Here is a 19,514-nt window from a genome sequence, read left to right as displayed (position 1 = left end):
ACATCTAAAATACGCGATGCCAATTATACTTGTACAATTTCGCGCATATAGATTTGTAGATCTTTGGTATATTTAGGGACGTGCGAATATTCAAAATTTCGAATAAAAATTGAATACTCCTTACCATTCAATTCGTAGTCCGCTTGGGTACGTACAACCCACCGTGGTTGCTCAGTGGCTATGGTGTTGGGCTGCTGAGCACAAGGTCGCGAGATCGAATCCCGGCCATGGCGGCCGCATTTCGATGGGGGCGAAAACACCCGTATACTTAGATTTAGGTGCACGTTAAAGAACCCCAGGTGGTCAAAATTTCCGGAGTCCCTCACTACGACGTGCCTCATAATGAGAAAGTGGTTTTGGCACGTAAAACCCAATGACTCAATTTTTTTTAACCCCCGTGATATGTTTATTCAGAAGAGCACGGTAACATAATGGGAAAACGTAACATCCGATATGCATGCTGCGGCACTACATGTATATGAGGCAAAAGGTTACTCACGCAAAATTACATGTGAAATTGAACATAAGGCCAAAGAACTACTGAATTCGCTAAGTAAAGCTCGCTATCGCTACCTGGCGGTCAGAATAAACGTTCAAACTTTTTTTTAATGCTAATGAAATGGTAAATTGAATTTCTAAATCCACTGGGCGCTTGGGTCGAATGTTCGAAAATAACAGCCCCTTTTCGTTCATTCACAACTCTATTTCAGTTTCTCTGCATATCTACTTAACCAGGAAAGGCATCGAAATTCACAACAGCTACAGAGTCCGCGAACAGGAACGCGGGACACCGCTTGCGTCTTTGAGCACCTCCTTTTCACTTTCAACGTCGTTAGTCGCGTTCAGATCAACGACGATGTTAGGCACAGTCAGCAGGACGCGCGTTTTCACGTGACATGGGCTCCATGTGCCATAGCATTGTCGAGCTCCGTGGCACCTGCTCGGCAGACTCGTTGGCGCTGTTGATGCCAAATTTTATTTGACAATATACATTGTCAGGAGCCCAGACAAAAAAGCACAAAATACCGTAGGGACGGGCGAATATTCGAAACTTTCGAACAACGAATCTAATATTCCCATACCCGATCCGCTCCTTGAATCGAATAGTCGCTATCCAAACATTCGAAAAAAATTCCGTATAGTTATCGAATATTTCACGTCGTCAACTGTGTGCAACCTAACATGAAATTGAAGCAAAAATACGGTGACCTTGATCCCTTGCACAGCTGCCATAATGTACCAGAGCACACTGTCGCTCCCGGAGCCGGGCTTTTCCGATACAACCACGATGAATAACAACAAAATTGTGTTTAGACATGACATTCGCGATTACATGACCACGTACGCATGTTCAAGAGAGCGCAGAGTTTGCGAACAAACTGTTCAGTTATTCTTAAGACTCCCTCGGTGCTTTTAAAATATGGCATGCCTTTTAATGTGCAGTGTAATGCCAAACTTCCTAATGTCGTGAATACCACGACGTGAAAATAGTTTGACATTGCTAGTGAGAAGGCTGTATATTATTCGCAAACTATACGAAAAATATTCGACATTCGATTCGCATCTGGCACTATTAGATTCGATTTAGTCTCAAAAACTGCAATACGCACATTCCTACAAAATAGGCTTGACAGAGTATGTACTGCCCATCCTCAGCATGTTTTCAGTGGCGATATGCGACTGTATAAAATGCTCTGAAATGGTGGTTCTAAAAATTAATCTGCAGAAAACTAAAGTAATGTGTAACAGTCTCGGATGAGAACAGCAGTTTACGATAGGTAGCGAGGCACTGGAAGTGGTAAGGGAATGCACCTATTTAGGACAGGTAGTGACCGCGGATCCGGATCATGAGACTGAAATAACCAGAAGAATAAGAATGGGCTGGGGTGCGTTTGGCAGGCATTCTCAGTTCATGAACAGCAGGTTGCCATTATCCCTCAAGAGAAAAGTGTATAGCAGCTGTGTCTTACCAGTACTCACCTACGGGGCAGAAACCTGGAGGCTTACGAAAAGGGCTCTACTTAAATTGAGGACGACGCAACGAGCTATGGAAATAATAATGATGGGTGTAACGTTAAGGGATAAGAAAAGAGCAGATTGTGTGATGGAATAAACGCGAGTTAAGGACATCTTAGCGGAAATTAAGAAAATGAAATGGGCATGGGCAGGACATGTAATGAGGAAGGAAGATAACCAATGGTCATTAAGGGTTACGGACTGGATTCCAAGGGAAGGGAAGCGTAGGAGGGGGGCGGCAGAAAGTTAGGTCGGCGGATGAGATTAAGAAGTTTGCAGGGACGACATGGCCACAATTAGCACATGACCGGGGTAGTTGGAGAAGTATGGGAGAGGCCTTTGCCCTGCAGTGGGCGTAGCCAGGCTGATGATGGTGCGACTGTCAATGTAGGCGTCGCCGAAGGACGCCGACGCCGCCTTGTCGGTGAGTCGAACGGTGCGCGGTAGCAGTTTTTGGACGTAAAAAGTAGAAACAGAAACACAACAAGCAGTAACTTAATAACACACTGCCCAGCAGCAACTAACTGAGACCGGCGAATTAAGTAGCCTGAATTGCTTGAACGAGTCGATCTGATTGCAGATGTTCCTGCTTTTATTAGATCGAAGTTTTTTACTTTGAAAATTTCGTTAGATCGAGGTTCAATTCTAATCTGCTTCTATGAGGGTACAAAGACTTTAGCAACAGTCCTCCGCCTCCTACAGGTCCTATGCGTTCCTACATCGATACGCTTTCAAAGAGCAGGATCACGAAATTCGTCGCGACGAATATGCCGCACTAGACCAAAATTAAGCCACCTGGAGAGAAGCACCAGAGCTGGTCACTACTAAGTAAATGGCAAACTGCAAGTCATCGGCCCTTTTGCCGTGCAGCATGACACATTCAACTTTAGCCAAAGTTTTAAAATGCGGCAGTCTACTAAATTTAAGATTTAAGAAATTGTTTGCATTTTCTTGAGTAACTATGCTATTAGACGGAATATACAATAAAAAAACATTTAAAGGGACACTAAAGGCAAATATTAAGACAAGCTAAAGTGATAGGTTAGTGCTTCGGAATCTCTAAGGCGTCAATATTACCGCGAACATAGCGTTAATAATCGAGAAACTGAAGTAAATGCAGGACATGGTTAGAGACTCCCCCGGGAAGTTCAAGCACTTGCCCGATGACGAAAGCACTCCTCAGTTAAATTCTGCCTCTAGTACTCAACCATTCGTTGCAAAAAACATCCAATTGTATTGTAATAAAAGACGAAATGAAATACTACTTGTCCAGCTGTATTTTATTTTTTAAGAAAAAAGAACTAATTGAAATTACCCTTGACAACGACGTGGGCGGTCGAAAGGTTTCAATTTCTCTCGGCTACGCGGCGCCTCACTTTCGGGTTTCTCTAGTTTTGTTATCGCGTAGTGCTACGCTGGTTTTACTGGCTCACGAAACACGCATAAACTGCAAGCAGCAGAGAATTCAACTTCTATGTGATATCGCGGAATTCCCGAACGGTCTACGTCACTTGACTAAAAAGCACAACGAATCCACCACTCCAGTGGAGGGGTGGATGGATGTTATGAGCGTCCCCTTTGGAACGGGGCGGTAGGCTGCGCCACCAAGCTCTTGCTATTATACTGCATAATGTCCTGCTTAGGTTAAAAAAAAAAAACTACGATGAATTCTCATAACCAAATTTCCTGACCCCCTAATGTGAACTTTGTTTTTGTACTACTCCGTTTTTTTTTCCCTACTTCCACTAATCGTCCCATCGCCTCTTACTATTGCGGACATGTCTGAACGCTAGGACTTCAAGGAGGCCAGTGGTGCATAAATCGAGCCCTGGGTAGATATATTCAAATTCTAATAAAACATGCTCCATCGTTTCCCTAGCTTTGCAGATAAAGCCCCTCAATTTTCCTTAAGTGGCGCCATTCTTAGATCTTTCAGCCATCCCGCTCTCCCCAGTGATTCCTCCTCCGCTCCCCCAATTGGCCAATCTGTGTCACGTGGAAGCACGCGTCGCGCTTTTGTAATTGCTGGCCCAGTGCGACGAAAGTGCGCGCAGATGACTTGATCGCGAGAGGCCGAGGGATGAAATCGCGGCCGGGGCGGCCGCATTTCGATGGGGGCGATATGCGAAGACGCCGGTGTCCCGTCCATTTGGGGCACGTTAATAAACTCCACTTTGAGTGTTCCAGTTAAAGCAACACTGCTTCCCTGCGAAAACTTCCAAACCAAAAGAATACAAACGCACGTAATATATAGATATAAAATGAGCACTTCAACAAGTGTTACTGGTGCTAATGAGGCGTGGGTGGGGGAGGGATAACTATTTTCGGAGCCTCTGTCCAGTTATCCCATCAAGTTCGCTCTTGCTATCAAATTCCAACCACCTCCACTGTATGAATAAATAAATAAATATTGATTTCATGTGATGGTACGCTGTTCAAATCATCATTACTGTCTACGCGTGATAACGCGTAGACAGTAATGCGTGATAACCTAGCGTGATAACCTGTTGCTAGGCTTTGTTGGTGCCAGACAGTTCGAATCTCTCACGCGCCGGCCGAACAAATGTATCCTGCAGGTACGTAAATGAACCTTCGAAAGCAGGTACACAAGCTTTCACGCAGTCAAAACCTGAAACTGAGGTAATTACGCGCGTTTGAGCACACCGTGTGCACGCGTCGCGTTTCAGCAACACGAACTCTCAACGTGCGGGCGCTTCACGCCTCAGAAAATCGTCCTTTTCTCTATTTTTTTTTCGCAATTCCAACACATTTAGGCTAGTTACCGACTGACGAAGCAAAATCTCGCCTCAAAAACTGCTCCGCAGGGCTCGAACGAACTTTTCCGTGGATTTTCGCCGGTAGCGCTTAGCCGTCGTCTGCTACGGCAGGGGCAACATAGGCGGCGCCATGGTCGAGGCCGCGCCGAGCGCGGGATTGGAATGGAGGAGGGAAGTGGTTGGCACTACATTAGGAGATTGAGGTGTTACAGACGGCAGCGCCGTCTGTTGGTCAGGGTTTTACTAGAGTGACTAGAATACTGTAGTTTTGCTTACCGATGTCACTCACGGCCGGTCTCTGGGGAACCAGCGCTGGAGTTTTCACGGCGCCTGCAGCGCCGCCCTGGCGGTCAGAACGTGCACAATGCAGCCTCCCCCGCGGACGAAAATTGCGTTGCGTACCCTTAAAGTCGAAGGAAAACAAAAGGGCGCCGACGATACTGTTGCGTATACAAGTGCCACAACTAAGTCGGGATGAGGGAGGATGTATCCTTCTGCGTATTTCTATCTAAACCCTACGAACAAGAACGGAGGCGGCGTTGGATCCAAGCAGTCAGGCGAGCGGAGTAAGCTCCCGTCGTGTCGCCTTGTCAAGCGGTGTCGGGCTGGTTTCTAAATCAAATTTCGCGTGTATCCTTGGTTTATTCGATAGTGAAGACGGTCAGCCATGGCAGACAGTACCAAACAGCAGAATCTGCAGTCGGTATTTCGTCGGAAACAAAATGAGCAATAGCATGCACCATCCGGCATATGTACCATTTTTCCTTCGCAATGCCACCGCCAAGCCCCTTCCAACGCCACCGCACCAAGTGAACGATACGAAAGGTAAAAATTATCCATTCATTGCCAAGAATTATGTGGGAGGGAAGCTGCCTTGTAATACGAGTTGTATGCGCATAGTGCCGGCGCGCGCGCGACTAAGCCACCTATGTGTTTATAAAAATGCGCATGCGGATGAGGACTCGGCGCTGAGATGCATCCGGCAAATTTATGTAATTAGCGCTAAATGTAGCCAGGATTGTTACGGATCAAGCAGCGGAGCACTCAAACCTTTGCTTGCGCGAGTCAGCTGATGCAATAAAGCTTTCTTCTCCATTGACTGCTGTGGCGAAGTAACATCAGAATTTTTTATGTCTAGCCAGAGAAATATGGAATATCTTCAGGCCAACTAATACTTACGAAACCATAGCGCAGCACGACCGGAGCCATAACTGCTAGATTTGCGAGGCAAGCAGCCACGCAAGCATGGCATCGATACACGACGCAACCGTTAAAGAAACACACGTGCTCGTCGCGACGCACTGTGAAAAATATATAAAGCTTAAAAAGCTTCTTTCGTCATTTCTTCACTTGATGGCGCTAGCTTCTTTACAAAAACTCCACTTGAAGCGGCGCGAAAACGGAACATACGAACTATAATACGGCTGCGTATGTGTGTGTGTCGTCTGGTTGTGTGGCTGGAATATGCCGCGTTTCGTCGCCAGGGCGGCGTGCAACGCACTCTTTTCGACGCGCCGCCTATCCAGCGCTGGTTCCCCCTAGGCAGGCGCGCGCGCTTTTGCGCCGCTGCATTCAGTCCGGCCGCGCCGCAGCAAAGTGGAGTGATGGCGCATGCAACGTCACCACTTCCGCGGTAGGGTGGCGGGAGATTTGAATTTTGAAAAAGGCATTCGGACCCTTCATATTGCAATTTTCTCGTAAACTAAGTCTTCTCTTGGCGCCAAACAAGCGTTGCGAAGTTTCTGGAATGGCATTTAAACAGTTCACATTGACTTAGTATTTGCCTTTAGTGTCCCTTTAAGACTTGCTCCTTGGTATAGCCAACGATATCCTTTTTTTGCATACTTTTTAATGAATCAGCATATATTATTAAACCTTAGCTAGAGGTAGCTGGACGCCCACACAGGACTGATCTAGTATCTGTTGCAAGTGTCACAGCTCAAAGCCTAAGGCGGGAAAATTAACATACGCTCCACTGGCACTTCAGTGCGTATGCCCACTTGTGCAATTCAGACCGAAGCGTGCCTAAAATGGTGATGTGACGCCCAGCGTTACTTTGGCAGAACAGAAAGTTGCTAATCTCACAAACGCATTATTTCTGTTATGCAGAGATTGATACCCTAAAATTCTTATTTAAGCACAGGGAGCTTAATCCAAAGTCAACAGCAGTTTTGCATGTGCTGGAATGAGTCCCCTCCCTCTCCCCCCTCTCTTCCCCATTATTGTGCAGAAAGTTCAGCAAACCAAACCCAAATAAATAATCACTATCCGTACTAATTAAATTTTTACTCAAATAAATTTCTAGTTTTTTGTACGAATGTACTTTCCATGGCTAGAAATAAAGGTGAGCAAGCTATTCTTTTCTTTTTTTGATGGGAAATGGTGTTTTAAACAAATAAAAACAGAATGTTGCACAGACGATATCCAACACTTTTTAATTTTATCTTATTGAGCATTGTGTGCCATGGCCAATATATTAGCAGGGTACAGTATACAGAAGCTGTTGGTACAATGAAATTGTTATAAGCTAGCATTTCTTTTCCATGTAATGCATGCAACTGCTTCTGCTGCTTAGTCATGTCCATCATTACTGATTTGTTCTTTGCAGCAAACAATGTCATGGTACGAAATAATTTAACGTGACTGTCATTGATGAGGTTTTTCATAGCAACGGCAGAAGTGTTAAGGCTATACTTGTCATTAAGTACTGCCGCTGTTAACTGCAGTGCTCCTAGACGAATTTCTTATGACCACGCAGTGGCAACAGATAACAGCTGCGAGTGAGAGCCTGCATTTCAACCACAGGCGTAAATTTTGATGCTGGGAAAAAAAGAAAGTGCATGATCACAACTGAAAATGAACACATTCTTCTCCTGCCTCCAAGATAAATGAGCCACACAATGAGAGACTCTTCCTCTAAAGTCTACAGTTTCAAACAGATCGTTAAGCCAAGATTAGCACTTTCCTTTTCATACATGGTACCACAGCATTGGAAGTAAAACCGTCACAAACCTCATTTTTGTGCTCATCGAGGTAAAGTTGGCCAAGGATCAGTTCAGCTTTCTTCCTTTAGTGAGAACCCAGAACTTCATTTCCCCCTGATTAGCATCTCTTCTTATTCTCTTTGCTTTTTTCTACAGCCTTGAAACAATAAAATCGTGCAGTCAATTGCAGAGTCACTTAATCAAAACGCATTGCCAGCCCCACGGTCCTTTTTGAACCCTAACTATGTTAAGTTGAAACGTAAGCAGAATAAATGCCATGCCAATGTTGTCCAATGCAAGACTGCTATGACCCAACATTGCATCTACATTGGCACTGCTTCCTATGCTGCTAGGATTTCCCCCTAGATGGCATTTAAGGGCGCTGCATACAGAAATGCAGCGCCATCTGGTGCAATATGCTAGCTGAAAACTGCTGCAGATAGCTGAAGCTTATCATTGCCTGGCAACCTTGCAATTGACCAGAAAGTGGCATTACGGTGCACTCTACAACGGGGCAAAGGTTTGCCCCGACGATGAGGAGTGCTTTGCTGAGATCATCGAGAAGGGCGATTCGGCTTCCAGCTGAGCTCTGCACTCAGAGCTGCTGCTCAAGAAGCTCTCGCTCCTGCTGGACAAAGTTCACCAGAAGCTGCTCAAGGTCATCATCGCAGCGTGCCATCTGCTTCTCCATGGCCAGTTTCAGGTCCTCTTTGGCTCCTTTGTTGACTCCCCGTGTCACAGCTCTCTGCCTGCAGCGTGCATCCACACTGTCAGCAGAGCATGGCAAAACAGCACACAGCTTTTAGCTTATGCCAGAAAAAAAAATACGATTTTTGTCATTTTTGTTTGTAACAACGTATGTAATCAGGGTGCATAGAAAGGCATCAATGGTCCCAGCTGCTGTCAGCTTAGAAGTACTGAAGACACACATATTACTGATTTATTTACATTTAGGTGATGCAGATATTGCAACCATGAACAAGTGCACATACAGGGGAAGTGTTGCAAACTTAGGCAAGCACAAATACGCAAAAAGAAGTTTAAAATTTTATCATGCCAGTGCAAATTAATAAGTAAACATAGTCAGCGAAGAACTACGAGGAACTGCCAATCATCTCACCTTCCAACCTGAGTGGTGGAAGTTGGCAATAGGTCCAGAGTGACTCCACCTCCATTGCTAGTAGTGATGTACATAAATTCCTCCAGCATGTCAGCATCTGAAAATATTCTGCTGAGGAAACTATTTTCCAGATAGCTTGCCAATACAGATACAAAAATTTTAAAAACAATCCTAAATGGACTGAGGGAAGCAAATGCCATGTTTGAAAGGCATCAAAGCTCAAGTGCCAAGACAATTCAGAGGCTGTACTCTATATGACTTCCTCATAAGAAACAGGCACGTACCCAGGATCGTTTTTTCAAGGGGGGGGGGGGGGGCAACCCCCAAGGTAACATTTCTATGCAAATGAGGGGCTGGTCTACTTTTACTAGTACAATTGATAATAATTACCACCGCTCACTATAAAGCCACGTAAACCCGCAAAACATAAGTGAAATAAGGTGTAGTATTTCACAAGTACGCCTGTGATATACAACTCTGCTTTACTTGGTAAACTAGTAACCACATCAAATTGACTCGTGCAGGAAAGAAACGCAGTAAGGACACAGCGAAGAACAAGTAAACAAGCGAAATTGTAAAATGAAGATTTCTAGTAGTGTTTTTCGAATGAGCTCTGGAGGAATTATAGCGAAAGATATAATTGTGGAACAGTCATAGTCCTGTTGGGTCCCTCGTTTACTGCTCTACCAAGTGAAGTGCCAAAGCCCATAAAGTTTCATATGATAATTACTAAGGGGAACTTTGGCAGTAGTGCCCACGGGAGCTGCAATGGGAGCAGTTGAGCCAGCATGGAAATCATGGGAAGTAGATGGATTTGCTTAAACTTCATTCTTCCGGCTTCAGATAGCTTCTTGACTTTGCAAACTCGTCATTTTCAACAATGTACTGCACAGTAAATAATTAAATAAACATTAAAATTGTCAGACCGCAGGATTCGAACAAAGGACCTCTAGGCACAGATGCCCGATACTGAAACCATTATAGCACGGTTGCATGCATAAACAAGTGACATATAACACCCTTATGAATTTATCGTGGGCACCCCAGTGCCTTGAGACGGTAGGCACATTTCGATTTGGTCACCTCGACAAGACGAACCATTGCAATTAATAGCAATTGTTTGTGTTCGCAGCGTCTTCTGCGCTTAGAAAAGTATACATTGCTCTGAAATTTACTATATAAACGCATACAAAGCGTAATAAACGAATCCACAAGCACGATTAGACAAATTGATGTACTTCCCATCATTCCCATGGTGGATCAACGATTGAAGTGCCAGAGTTCCTTTTAGTACATTGTAGTAAACTCTATGCCAAAACTGACTTGTATTGTTATTTGGGAAGTTGCGTAATGATGTGTGGCTGCCAGTCCCGTACAACCGCGTAGAGCCCAGGACGCTGTGGTTCTAGATGTACTGCACCCACCGCAGAAGGTTAAAAAAACACCCACATAAGCACGGCAGAGAAGTGCCTATGTCGGGCGGCTCGACTGATAACTGTAGAAGCGCCATTGAAAACACATGGAATCATTCTCCACTTCCGGCGGCATTTTCCTTACTTCCTTTTTAAATAAAGATATTTTCATCTATAAATATTTTCATAAACAACGGCTAAATTTGTTAATTTTTGCTTTTCCTTCCTGTTTGGCTGTTGCCTCGGCTTTCTCCCTTAGTAGATCGCTTAATTTTTCAATTTCCTGTGACTCTAGTTTCCCGTTGCCACTTTTGCATGAAAAGTACTCTGCAATTAGGGGGAAAACCAGACGAGGTAACGGGTGACATTCATATTGCTTATGGGTTCAACGGTTATTGCAGGGTTCTATTGAAATTTTGACATTTTTAGGGATGATTATGAAGCGTAGATCGTTGAAAAGATATCAGTGGGGCCTTTCTAGCAGCAGCACATGCAGATTTTGAAACTTATGAATAATGAGTTTCACGCCCTCCAGTCCAGTGTCCTTTCCCTTGATCCGATCAGCGATCGCTTTTATGCCTCGGCCATAATACTGTAACAGCATCCCAAAGTTCACTGCCGAATAGCTGTCAAGCCTCAAGATTGCGTGGCGTTTTACTCCGGCAGCAACTGCGCATTACGCAGCCATGGCGCACCCTATATTCAAAGTGATCTGCTTCGGGGGCTGAGTTGATGGCGGCTGGTACCTTTGCGCGTGCTGCGTTCTCGCCGTGCAGTTTGCGTTGAAGCGAATGTTTGCAAGTTTATACGGCCGATAAAACTACTATCCTTACTTACCCAACTTACTTACCCCCCAACTTTGCGCATATTTTTCTTAAAAAGAAAGTGTGTTCGTTATGTGAGAAAATACAGTATATAGCTATGTGCAGCTGTGTTTTCTTGTATCTACTGGCTTGAGTAGCACATTTCCTTTCACACTTATCTCTACAGCAATCACACAAGTATGCCAAGGGCCAGGAGCAAGCACACACTGGCAAGCGCATGTGTGGTCTTATGTTTCATGTGGTTCAGCGCTAGTTGACTTTTCAAAACCAATCAAAATTAGCAAGACCAGATGGCTACGACATCGATAAGCAGCATTAAGTTTAATTCCTACGTGGGCAGGTGCAGCTGAGCATGAGAAGATTATAGCTGGCTTCTTCTGGAAACAGATAATTTTTTATCAGAATTCAAAACGCAAGCTTTTGCTTACTTTGGCCAGTTTAGAAAGCTGCATCAATAAATGTACAATGTAACAGTAGGAAGAAGTGCAATGATCCAAACATCCTTTATTAATGTCAGCTATCAGCCAATAGCAGTTGTTTATGGGAATCTTGCATCTGACGACATATGCAAGGCGCCGGCAGCTTCGAAATGGGTGAGGAGAAAGCCTCAGTTTGAAAAGAGCGTTTGAGAAAAAGGCGACTTTGCGTTTCGCTTGTGAGCTCCATGAGCTGCGCACGACTGCAAAAATTTGGCTGAGATGTTCACAGCAGCGCATGCTATCCACAGACTGTGTCTTTTACCAAGCTCAACGAGTGGTTCATGACACAGCAACAGTAATATCTTAGTGAATTTGCTGTGTCCTCATTTGGTAGGGGCAAAGGATACTGATGAGGTAGTTGAAGAAGAGGCCATAGCAGAAGTTCCCCTGCTTTTTGATGATGTCAAGGAGCTTAAGAAAGAGCGGCTCTTCCTCAGGCCAGTCGTACTGAGTCATCACTATCAAGTGGCCCAGAGCAAGGTCGTCTCGGCTAAACTGCATGAGAACCTTGTCCTGAAAGGTAAGGCAGAGCAGTAAGCACTGAAGATTGCGACCAACAATCTACCATCTCCCAACCTTCTGCCTATGAATAATATCTTTTATCCATCAGGAACACTGTTTAAGTATACCATAACAAGGAGTATCAATGACACACAAACACATATATGAGCACAAGCCTTGATTATGAGATAGTGTAAAAATACTTTACTTAGTGTTATATCATTGCCGTGCATGCCAGCGTCATGTTGGTACCTTTCAATCAATGGTTAGTCAATGACCTCGAAACCTCTCAAGAATTTTCAAACTCAACAGCATTGAGCTTGAAAGTTGAGTTTAAGTTTGAGCATGTAGTTGAGTTGCTACTACATGCCAAGTCCAGTTCTTGCCAGTGACTCAAGCAAACATTCCTCAACCCTGAAATTAACCCTCCCTGAACACTAATTAAAAAATGAAAAAAAAAAGAAAGAGGAAAAAGAAACAAAGAAAAAAAATGCTTCAATGTTTATACAATTCACAAGAGCCCTAACTAAATTTCTTTGTTATGTTGTTGCATTGGTGCATTTATGATGAACTAAGGTTGGATCCCTTTGAGCACTCTGTAACATAGCGGCTACTGGATGTGATGTTCTCGTCATGTCGTGGCTACTACACTCTTCAACGATGCATGAAAATGAATTATTTTTATTATTTTTATAAGGTGAATACATAGTTTTTTTGTTGTCATTTTCCCTCATAAGTGTTACTTACGCTGCTAGTGTAGAAGGCTGACACATGCTCCCTTTTTGCTCGAAGGCCTTCACAATATCAATAGAACTCTACGCAACTATGTCAATTCCATAAGCTACTAGCTTTATCGTAGTTGAAGCTGCCCATGTATCAGCGACCACTCCAGTCCCACTGAGTTGATAGATAACTGGTTTGAGGGCATTTGAAGTGCTCTTTTGAAGCCAATATTAACAAATTTGATTGAAAACTTAGATCATACCTTAGCGATCAAATGATGGCCAAAGGCAGCAACAGCCACATTCTTTATACTACCTTTGCATGTGGATGCTACGTCCAATTCTTGACCAAATAAATAGGACTCGCAACAAATACCATTTGATTCTGCCCCTTGACTTCAGTGTAATATTGGGCTACATAAATGTCCAGACTGGAGTCATGAACAAATCTCCAAATTTATGAGGTTCTTGTCATTGCAAAAAGTTAGCTAATTATATCAGCAAACAAGGACTACTGTGTGTCTTCACCTTACACTTGCAGCATTTATAATGAATGGAGTGAAAAATATGAAATCAAGAAAGTGCAGATTTACCTTAAAACACGTTATCAGGGTCTTCATACAGAAGCGAAGCACCTCCGCCCTGTCATAGCAGGCAAACACTAACTTCCGTTCTGCAAGAGCATCATGAACAATGAATGAATGTACAAAGACTTTTATATTAATAGAAAAAATTGGGCAGAAACCATAGAACAATGGTTGCCAAAGTCAAGCTTAATAATTTCCCTGGTAGACCTCTGAGATATGCTGCTGGGTATATTTGCTGGTTAGCTCTATTGGTTAATGGTGTGAGGTGTGTGGGTGAGTGACACTGTGCTGCCTCCAGGATTGGCCCGTGTTACAAATCACATAAAAATCCTTTTGAGGGCACATATTATGCACCGGTATCACGGTTGGCCCACCAAGTGACCACCTTTGGTTACACTGTTACTGGGATAGGCCAAGCTTTGATTACAGTGTCCCTGGGATTAGCCCAGTTTTCATGGCCAGAGCAATCCATGTAAAGTCGGGGAAAAGCCAATTTGCTTTATACCTGACTGCTAGCATTCTAGTAGCAAGGTTCAGCAAATAAGTCAAGCCACTACAGCAAAACTGCAGCTACCTATATGTATGTATTTTTAAAATATATATGTAAACACCTACTTATCCCCATTATGCAGTCACATATCAATGCAAACCGGTAAAATCTATTTACGAATTTTACAAACATTAATTTTACTAACTTCAACACATTCAATAATATTTAGAAAAGAATGCCAACTCATTGGAGGTGTATGGAATATTTCCTTCGCCATTTGTCAACTAACCAGAGGTTAGTACACACAGGGAGGTTGCTTCAAAGAATGTCTTGCTAGGTTAGTTGGTCCATACTTGCAGGTTTTACAAGCACACATTTTAAGACGGAATGAAAGAAGGCCAACATAGGACAGGTTCTTGCCCTGTGTCTGTGTTGTTTCATCCCATCTTAAGTTGTGCACTAGTTAAACCTGCAAAGCACATGCCTCTTAAGAATTCTTGCGCTTGGAAACCACAAGGGGATCTGAACAGAACATACTCACCAGGTTTTCTATGGAGTGTTTCAGGTGTGTGGTATGGTGTAGCTGAGGCAGCCACCGAGAGCTCAGGCAACGAGCACACGACATCCAGAAGCTTGGAACAAGCTGCCTGAGGAGGAGCAAGGATGATCCCACCTTTTAGTTTTTAAACATCACCCTAGCCCCTTGGAAGGCCTCTTTCAATTAAGACCTTGTCTGCTAAGGGCTTTCAAATTTCTAGCACATTCTAGAAAAACAAAATTGAGGTGGACTGAACCACTTTGAAGTTTACAGTAAAGAAAAGTGAATTGAAGAGGTTTAGGAGGAGAGAGGTAGATTGTCAAGACTGGAAGGTATTAACATGAGGTTACATTTTCAGGCATCGAGGTAGACAACAAGGTTTTTATTACAAAATAATGCGCTACCAGCTTTGAAAAATTTGCATGCAAGAAATCTATACACACAAAAGAAAATGGCTCATATGTGCCGCATACTAGTATTGACGTAAGCTGTTAGCAATCACTGTCACCTAATTTACCTCGTGTTACCCGTGAAGCTGTGTTCATTTTAAGCAGTGTGGAATCTGACTGCAGTTTTGTGAAAAATCACGCATCCTTTTGCTGAGCTCAAGTGCCCACAAGAGCATGCGAGTGATGCAGCAGTTTTGATATCACACATCAGGTTACTTACTGAAGACTCCCCGAAGGAATGAAAGCAGCTGGCTAATTGAAGGTTCACCTTGTTCTATAAAAGAAGAAATAAAAATACAAGAGAGAGAGAGAGTCAGCCAGAAACATTACAAAGTTCACAAGGAAATCCTATTGGTCATGATGCAACAATTAACGTGAGCATAACGTACCTTTCAGGACCAACGTTTTCACGGTATACCAACATTAGTTATTTAATATTTTCTCAAATGGTGCAATGGATTGAAATGACTTAGATGCTGCAACAGTGGAAAGCGGCTAAATAGAGCCTTCACAGCTTTTAATTTTGTGTGATGGCAAAGAAGCCACTATATTGTTTACCAAAGGGAACATCACATACTTCTATGGCTCAAAGAAAAAGTTAAAAATTCACCGACGATTACAATACTCCATTATACAAAATTTGAGCGCAGCTCTATACATGTTTTCATTTTGCAATATACTGGCTGGCGCGGACAATCTGTCTTGTGCACAACATTGTAAAAGGGGCAAAGTGTGGTGTGACTGCCTCGCAAATCAGGAGATCGTGAGAGGCAGCACAGGGTGACGCATGGGCGCAATTCACAGCAGCCACTGCGCACAGACCTCCGCTCATGCAGTGCTTTGTTTCCATATATGGTATCGGTGCACATGCTTGCCGCATGCGATCGGTGAACAGACGATGGTGTGCTATTCTGGTGCGATCTTGTAGAAGTCGATGCCACAGAGCCTGCCTTGCGCAGCGTTAAGCTTTTCCCCTCACATTTTCGCCATACCCTCCCCTCTGCTTTCGCCGTCTTTCATCCCCTGCTGCATCCTGCATTCGCTCTTTCATCCTTCACTGTGCTCGTTCGCTCAGTGGCGCCGAGGCACATCGATGCTAAATCTAGGGAACGGGCACCTAGGAGCTGCACTCTAAAACAAAAGCTAATTACAGTTCTTAGAAAAACTCAAGCGAATACTGAAGTGTAAAATGCACCACCTCACACAAAATTTACGCACAGCTTTAAAGATAGGCTATGCTGAGTACCTTTGTTGATGGATCGGTTGTCGTCTCGGCTATGTTGTAGAGCTTCGCAATGGCTTCCTTGGGCTGGTCCTGAGCGAGAGAGAAACAAGCAGGACACATGACTCAGGGGTCTGTTCCTAAACAAGAATGCAAAAGGAATTGAGTCTTTTCACTTCAATAAACTTTTTTGTGTGTGTGGATTAACAAGACCCGAATTTACTCATGTAATAGCTTTGGATGCTTACAATGGTGATGCGGTCGTAACACCGAACATGCATAAACGTGCAGGTGCCACTTAAAGAGCAAGAGCTAAAGTAAATTTCGATTTTTGCTTTTTTTCTACACCGACCCCCAAGTGTCTTCTCCACCTGTTACCCTTCCCTCCCCCGCCTCATTAAACCTGCCATGGTGACTCAGTGGCTACAATGTTCTGCTGCTGAGCACAGGGTCGAAGGCTCCATTCTTGGCTATGGTGGTTGCGTTTCGATGGGCGTGAAATGCAAGAACGCTTGTGTAACTTAGATTTAGGTGTGTGTATGTGTGTTAAAGAATCAGCAGTGGTCAAAATTAATCTGGAACTCTCCATTACTGCATCTGTCAAGAGTTACCATGGGACGACATTAAACCCCATGGATTAATTAATTAGTCGATCAACTCATTTTATCTAAGTTGGTAGCGGTAATTTACAATGTAGTGCGCAGACATTCTTTTTATAATGTCAATAATAATAATAGCAATAGTAGTAGCAACAACAACAACAACAATAATAATAGCCCTTATTGCAAGCTCTTATGTACATGCATTTCTTGCCGTGTCTGCTGAAGCCTTCCAAGGGCCTGTATGGCAGAGACCTGACAGTCATGGCAAAATCGCATTGATAGGCCCTTGAGCATAACTTATGTTGCAAAATATAAACGTCTTCATTTTCAATAACACGTAAAAAACAAATTACCAATAAAGGCATAAAATAGAGCAACAACAACAATAATAATAATAACAATACATGCTGACTCTGAGCAAGTACAAACTTGAAAACTTGACACATGGGGAAGAGAAGGCAGAAAAAAAGCTGGCTGTCCACTGAGCTTGCTTGACATACTGGAAACTCACGCACAACAGCTTCACTCCTTCAAGAGCAACCCACCTCCACAAGAGCAGCGATGTTTTCAAATCACGGATCTATACTCATCTGAAGACAACAGACAGCACAGAACATGAGGCCGTTAGCAGCCCATGTCCCATGTGGCACTTAAGTTTTTTCTAGGACCAACTTCACTATGGGCACAGCACAAACATATGCTGCCTAATTGTCTCAAGTTTCAACACTGTGTCACGTCCTCTAATGCAAGGGTATCAACGTTAGCTAATGTCCGGCACGCAATTTTTCACCACAAATGACACAGAAAAGACACACCTGGTAGATGAGCGACTCTATAAGAAAGGACTGGAACCAGGGCCACTCCTCCAGATGAATGTGTTGTGACAGCCGGGCCAGTTCTGGAAGCAAAACAGCCCTCGTCACAGTCGGCACTTATTCGCAAACCCGAGGACACTATGCTCGAAGCAGACGCACTGCAATATGCAACTTGTTATGATGTAGCAGTATGAACAAAAACTATGTAACCTTAAAGCAGCAATATATAATAAAGCCATTAAAAGAAAATTAATATTTGGACAGCGTTAGATATTAGATTAAAGATACAAATTTTAATGAGACAGAATGGTAATGCAGCTATAGCAGGTTGTCAATGCACGGCAAACTTTAAAAACTAGAACTATCCAATATTCCCGTTGCAAAGATATATCTATGTTTTAAGACTAAATTTATTCAAGAATATTTGCAGGGGTGTCAGGTGTCCTTTGACCCTACTGTTCAACCAGTATATCACTGCTTCCCGGAGGCTGCTACATTTCCTCAAGTGCTATGTTCGAAAGAATTTTGTTAAAGGGATGGCAAAGACAATCCAGTTAAAGTGATAGTGCTTCAAGATGTCCACAACATCACTTTTATTAATAACAGTTTTGAGAGAGCTGGTGACCTCATGGTTACTAGAGTGCGTTGTTATCACATGCACCAAATGCACAAAGACTACTCCGCCTAAAGGATGCTGGTGATTTGGTATAGGCAATGCACGAAAAATGAGGACAAAGGGAAGAAACAGAGACACACTTAGCATTATGTGTGTCTCAGTTTCTTTCCTTTTTCTTTGGTTTTCATGTGCTATCTGTACCAAACCATGCGGTATAAACTCTCCTAAACCACTGTGCTGGTGCTGGTGACAATGCTCACTGCTTCTGGACTAGTAAAGGTGTTTGCAGGAATGGAGTACACATTACAGGATGCTGTGCTTAATTTTTCTCTCAAAGATGACTCGTGATGGCACAGTGAGGAAGATTTCATTTATAAATTCAGCATGGCAATCACTGACTAATCAGCATTGGATGACTGAGATGCCAGGAAAATGTGTCTTACAACTTGACCAGACAAAGAGAATGGTTTAAAAGTCAGAGAAAGGAAACCCTATTTACTGTTATTTTTTTCTGTTGGGGCAAGTATCCTCAGAACCTTATCGCATTACAGTAAGCGGGGAGGGGGGGGGGGCAGTTAAATAAAGCATCGTTCCGACAGGACAGGACCAGTTTAGGGGAAAAAAAACTGTGCATTACACAATTGGGCAAAGTGCAATTGCATATTGTGGAGAATCCTCGAACAATATGCAGTACTGCAGTGTTTGGCAGATGTCATTACCCTCCTGCGTTGTATGAATGGTGTGTGGATGGCCTTTAGTATTGAGCGAAAACCATGAAAAGTCCTTGCCTTTCTTTAGATACTGCAGAATGGACCAGCAGCGTATAGCCGTAAGGAAGCTCTGTGTCAACACGACTGCTGATTCTGCAGGGACGCACTTGCTCACTGTCAGGGCAGGCGGCTCAGCCTCCTTTGCCTGTGGAAAGAACAAAAGCATTCACTGCAGGCGGCAACACGGCCAGTTGCTACAAACAAAGAAGAAATCCAGTTGTGAGGTTTGACATCCCAAAGCAACTGTGGAGCTATGAGGGGCATTGTAAAGGGCTCCGAATCTATTCCGACCACCTGGAGTTCTTTAACGTGCACCTAAATCTGAGTAAAGAAGCATGTTTACATTTCACCCCTATGAAATTGAGGCAGCTGTGGCTGGGTATCGAACCTGCAACCTTGTGCTCAGCAGCAGAACCCCATAGTCACTGAGCCCCAACAGCAGGTACCATGTTGACCTTAATGTTCCACAGCAATACACAATTCAGTCTTGTCTTGTCCATGCAGTCACATTTCGACCTTTTTCTGTGGTGACCTTAGAGCTTGTTAATGTCAAGAAATAGTGGCATTTTTGTGCCAGTTCATTAAGTGTG

General features: G+C 43.6%; 1 protein-coding gene across 2 annotated transcripts in view; it reads right to left on the bottom strand.

Annotated features, from left to right (window-relative positions):
- Positions 1 to 7,209: 7,209 nt before the first annotated feature.
- IntS10 (integrator complex subunit 10) overlaps positions 7,210 to 19,514 on the bottom strand; it is a 28,099-nt gene continuing 15,794 nt past the window's right edge. The window contains exons 12-20 of one of the 2 annotated variants that reach the window (XM_075692439.1): positions 18,943 to 19,069; positions 17,539 to 17,621; positions 16,146 to 16,214; positions 15,120 to 15,173; positions 14,454 to 14,559; positions 13,429 to 13,508; positions 11,960 to 12,125; positions 8,898 to 8,994; positions 7,210 to 8,544 (exon numbers count right to left, since the gene is read on the bottom strand). In XM_075692439.1, the coding sequence (XP_075548554.1) occupies positions 8,373 to 8,544; positions 8,898 to 8,994; positions 11,960 to 12,125; positions 13,429 to 13,508; positions 14,454 to 14,559; positions 15,120 to 15,173; positions 16,146 to 16,214; positions 17,539 to 17,621; positions 18,943 to 19,069 (954 nt within the window). In that variant the 3' untranslated portion in view covers positions 7,210 to 8,372. The remainder of the gene's footprint in view (positions 8,545 to 8,897; positions 8,995 to 11,959; positions 12,126 to 13,428; positions 13,509 to 14,453; positions 14,560 to 15,119; positions 15,174 to 16,145; positions 16,215 to 17,538; positions 17,622 to 18,942; positions 19,070 to 19,514) is intronic. The other variant, XM_075692440.1, reaches the window with a different exon arrangement.

This window comes from Dermacentor variabilis, chromosome 5, assembly GCF_050947875.1.
Source record: "Dermacentor variabilis isolate Ectoservices chromosome 5, ASM5094787v1, whole genome shotgun sequence".
Taxonomy (NCBI): Eukaryota; Metazoa; Arthropoda; class Arachnida; order Ixodida; family Ixodidae; genus Dermacentor; species Dermacentor variabilis.
This window is presented reverse-complemented; position numbering and strand designations above follow the sequence as displayed.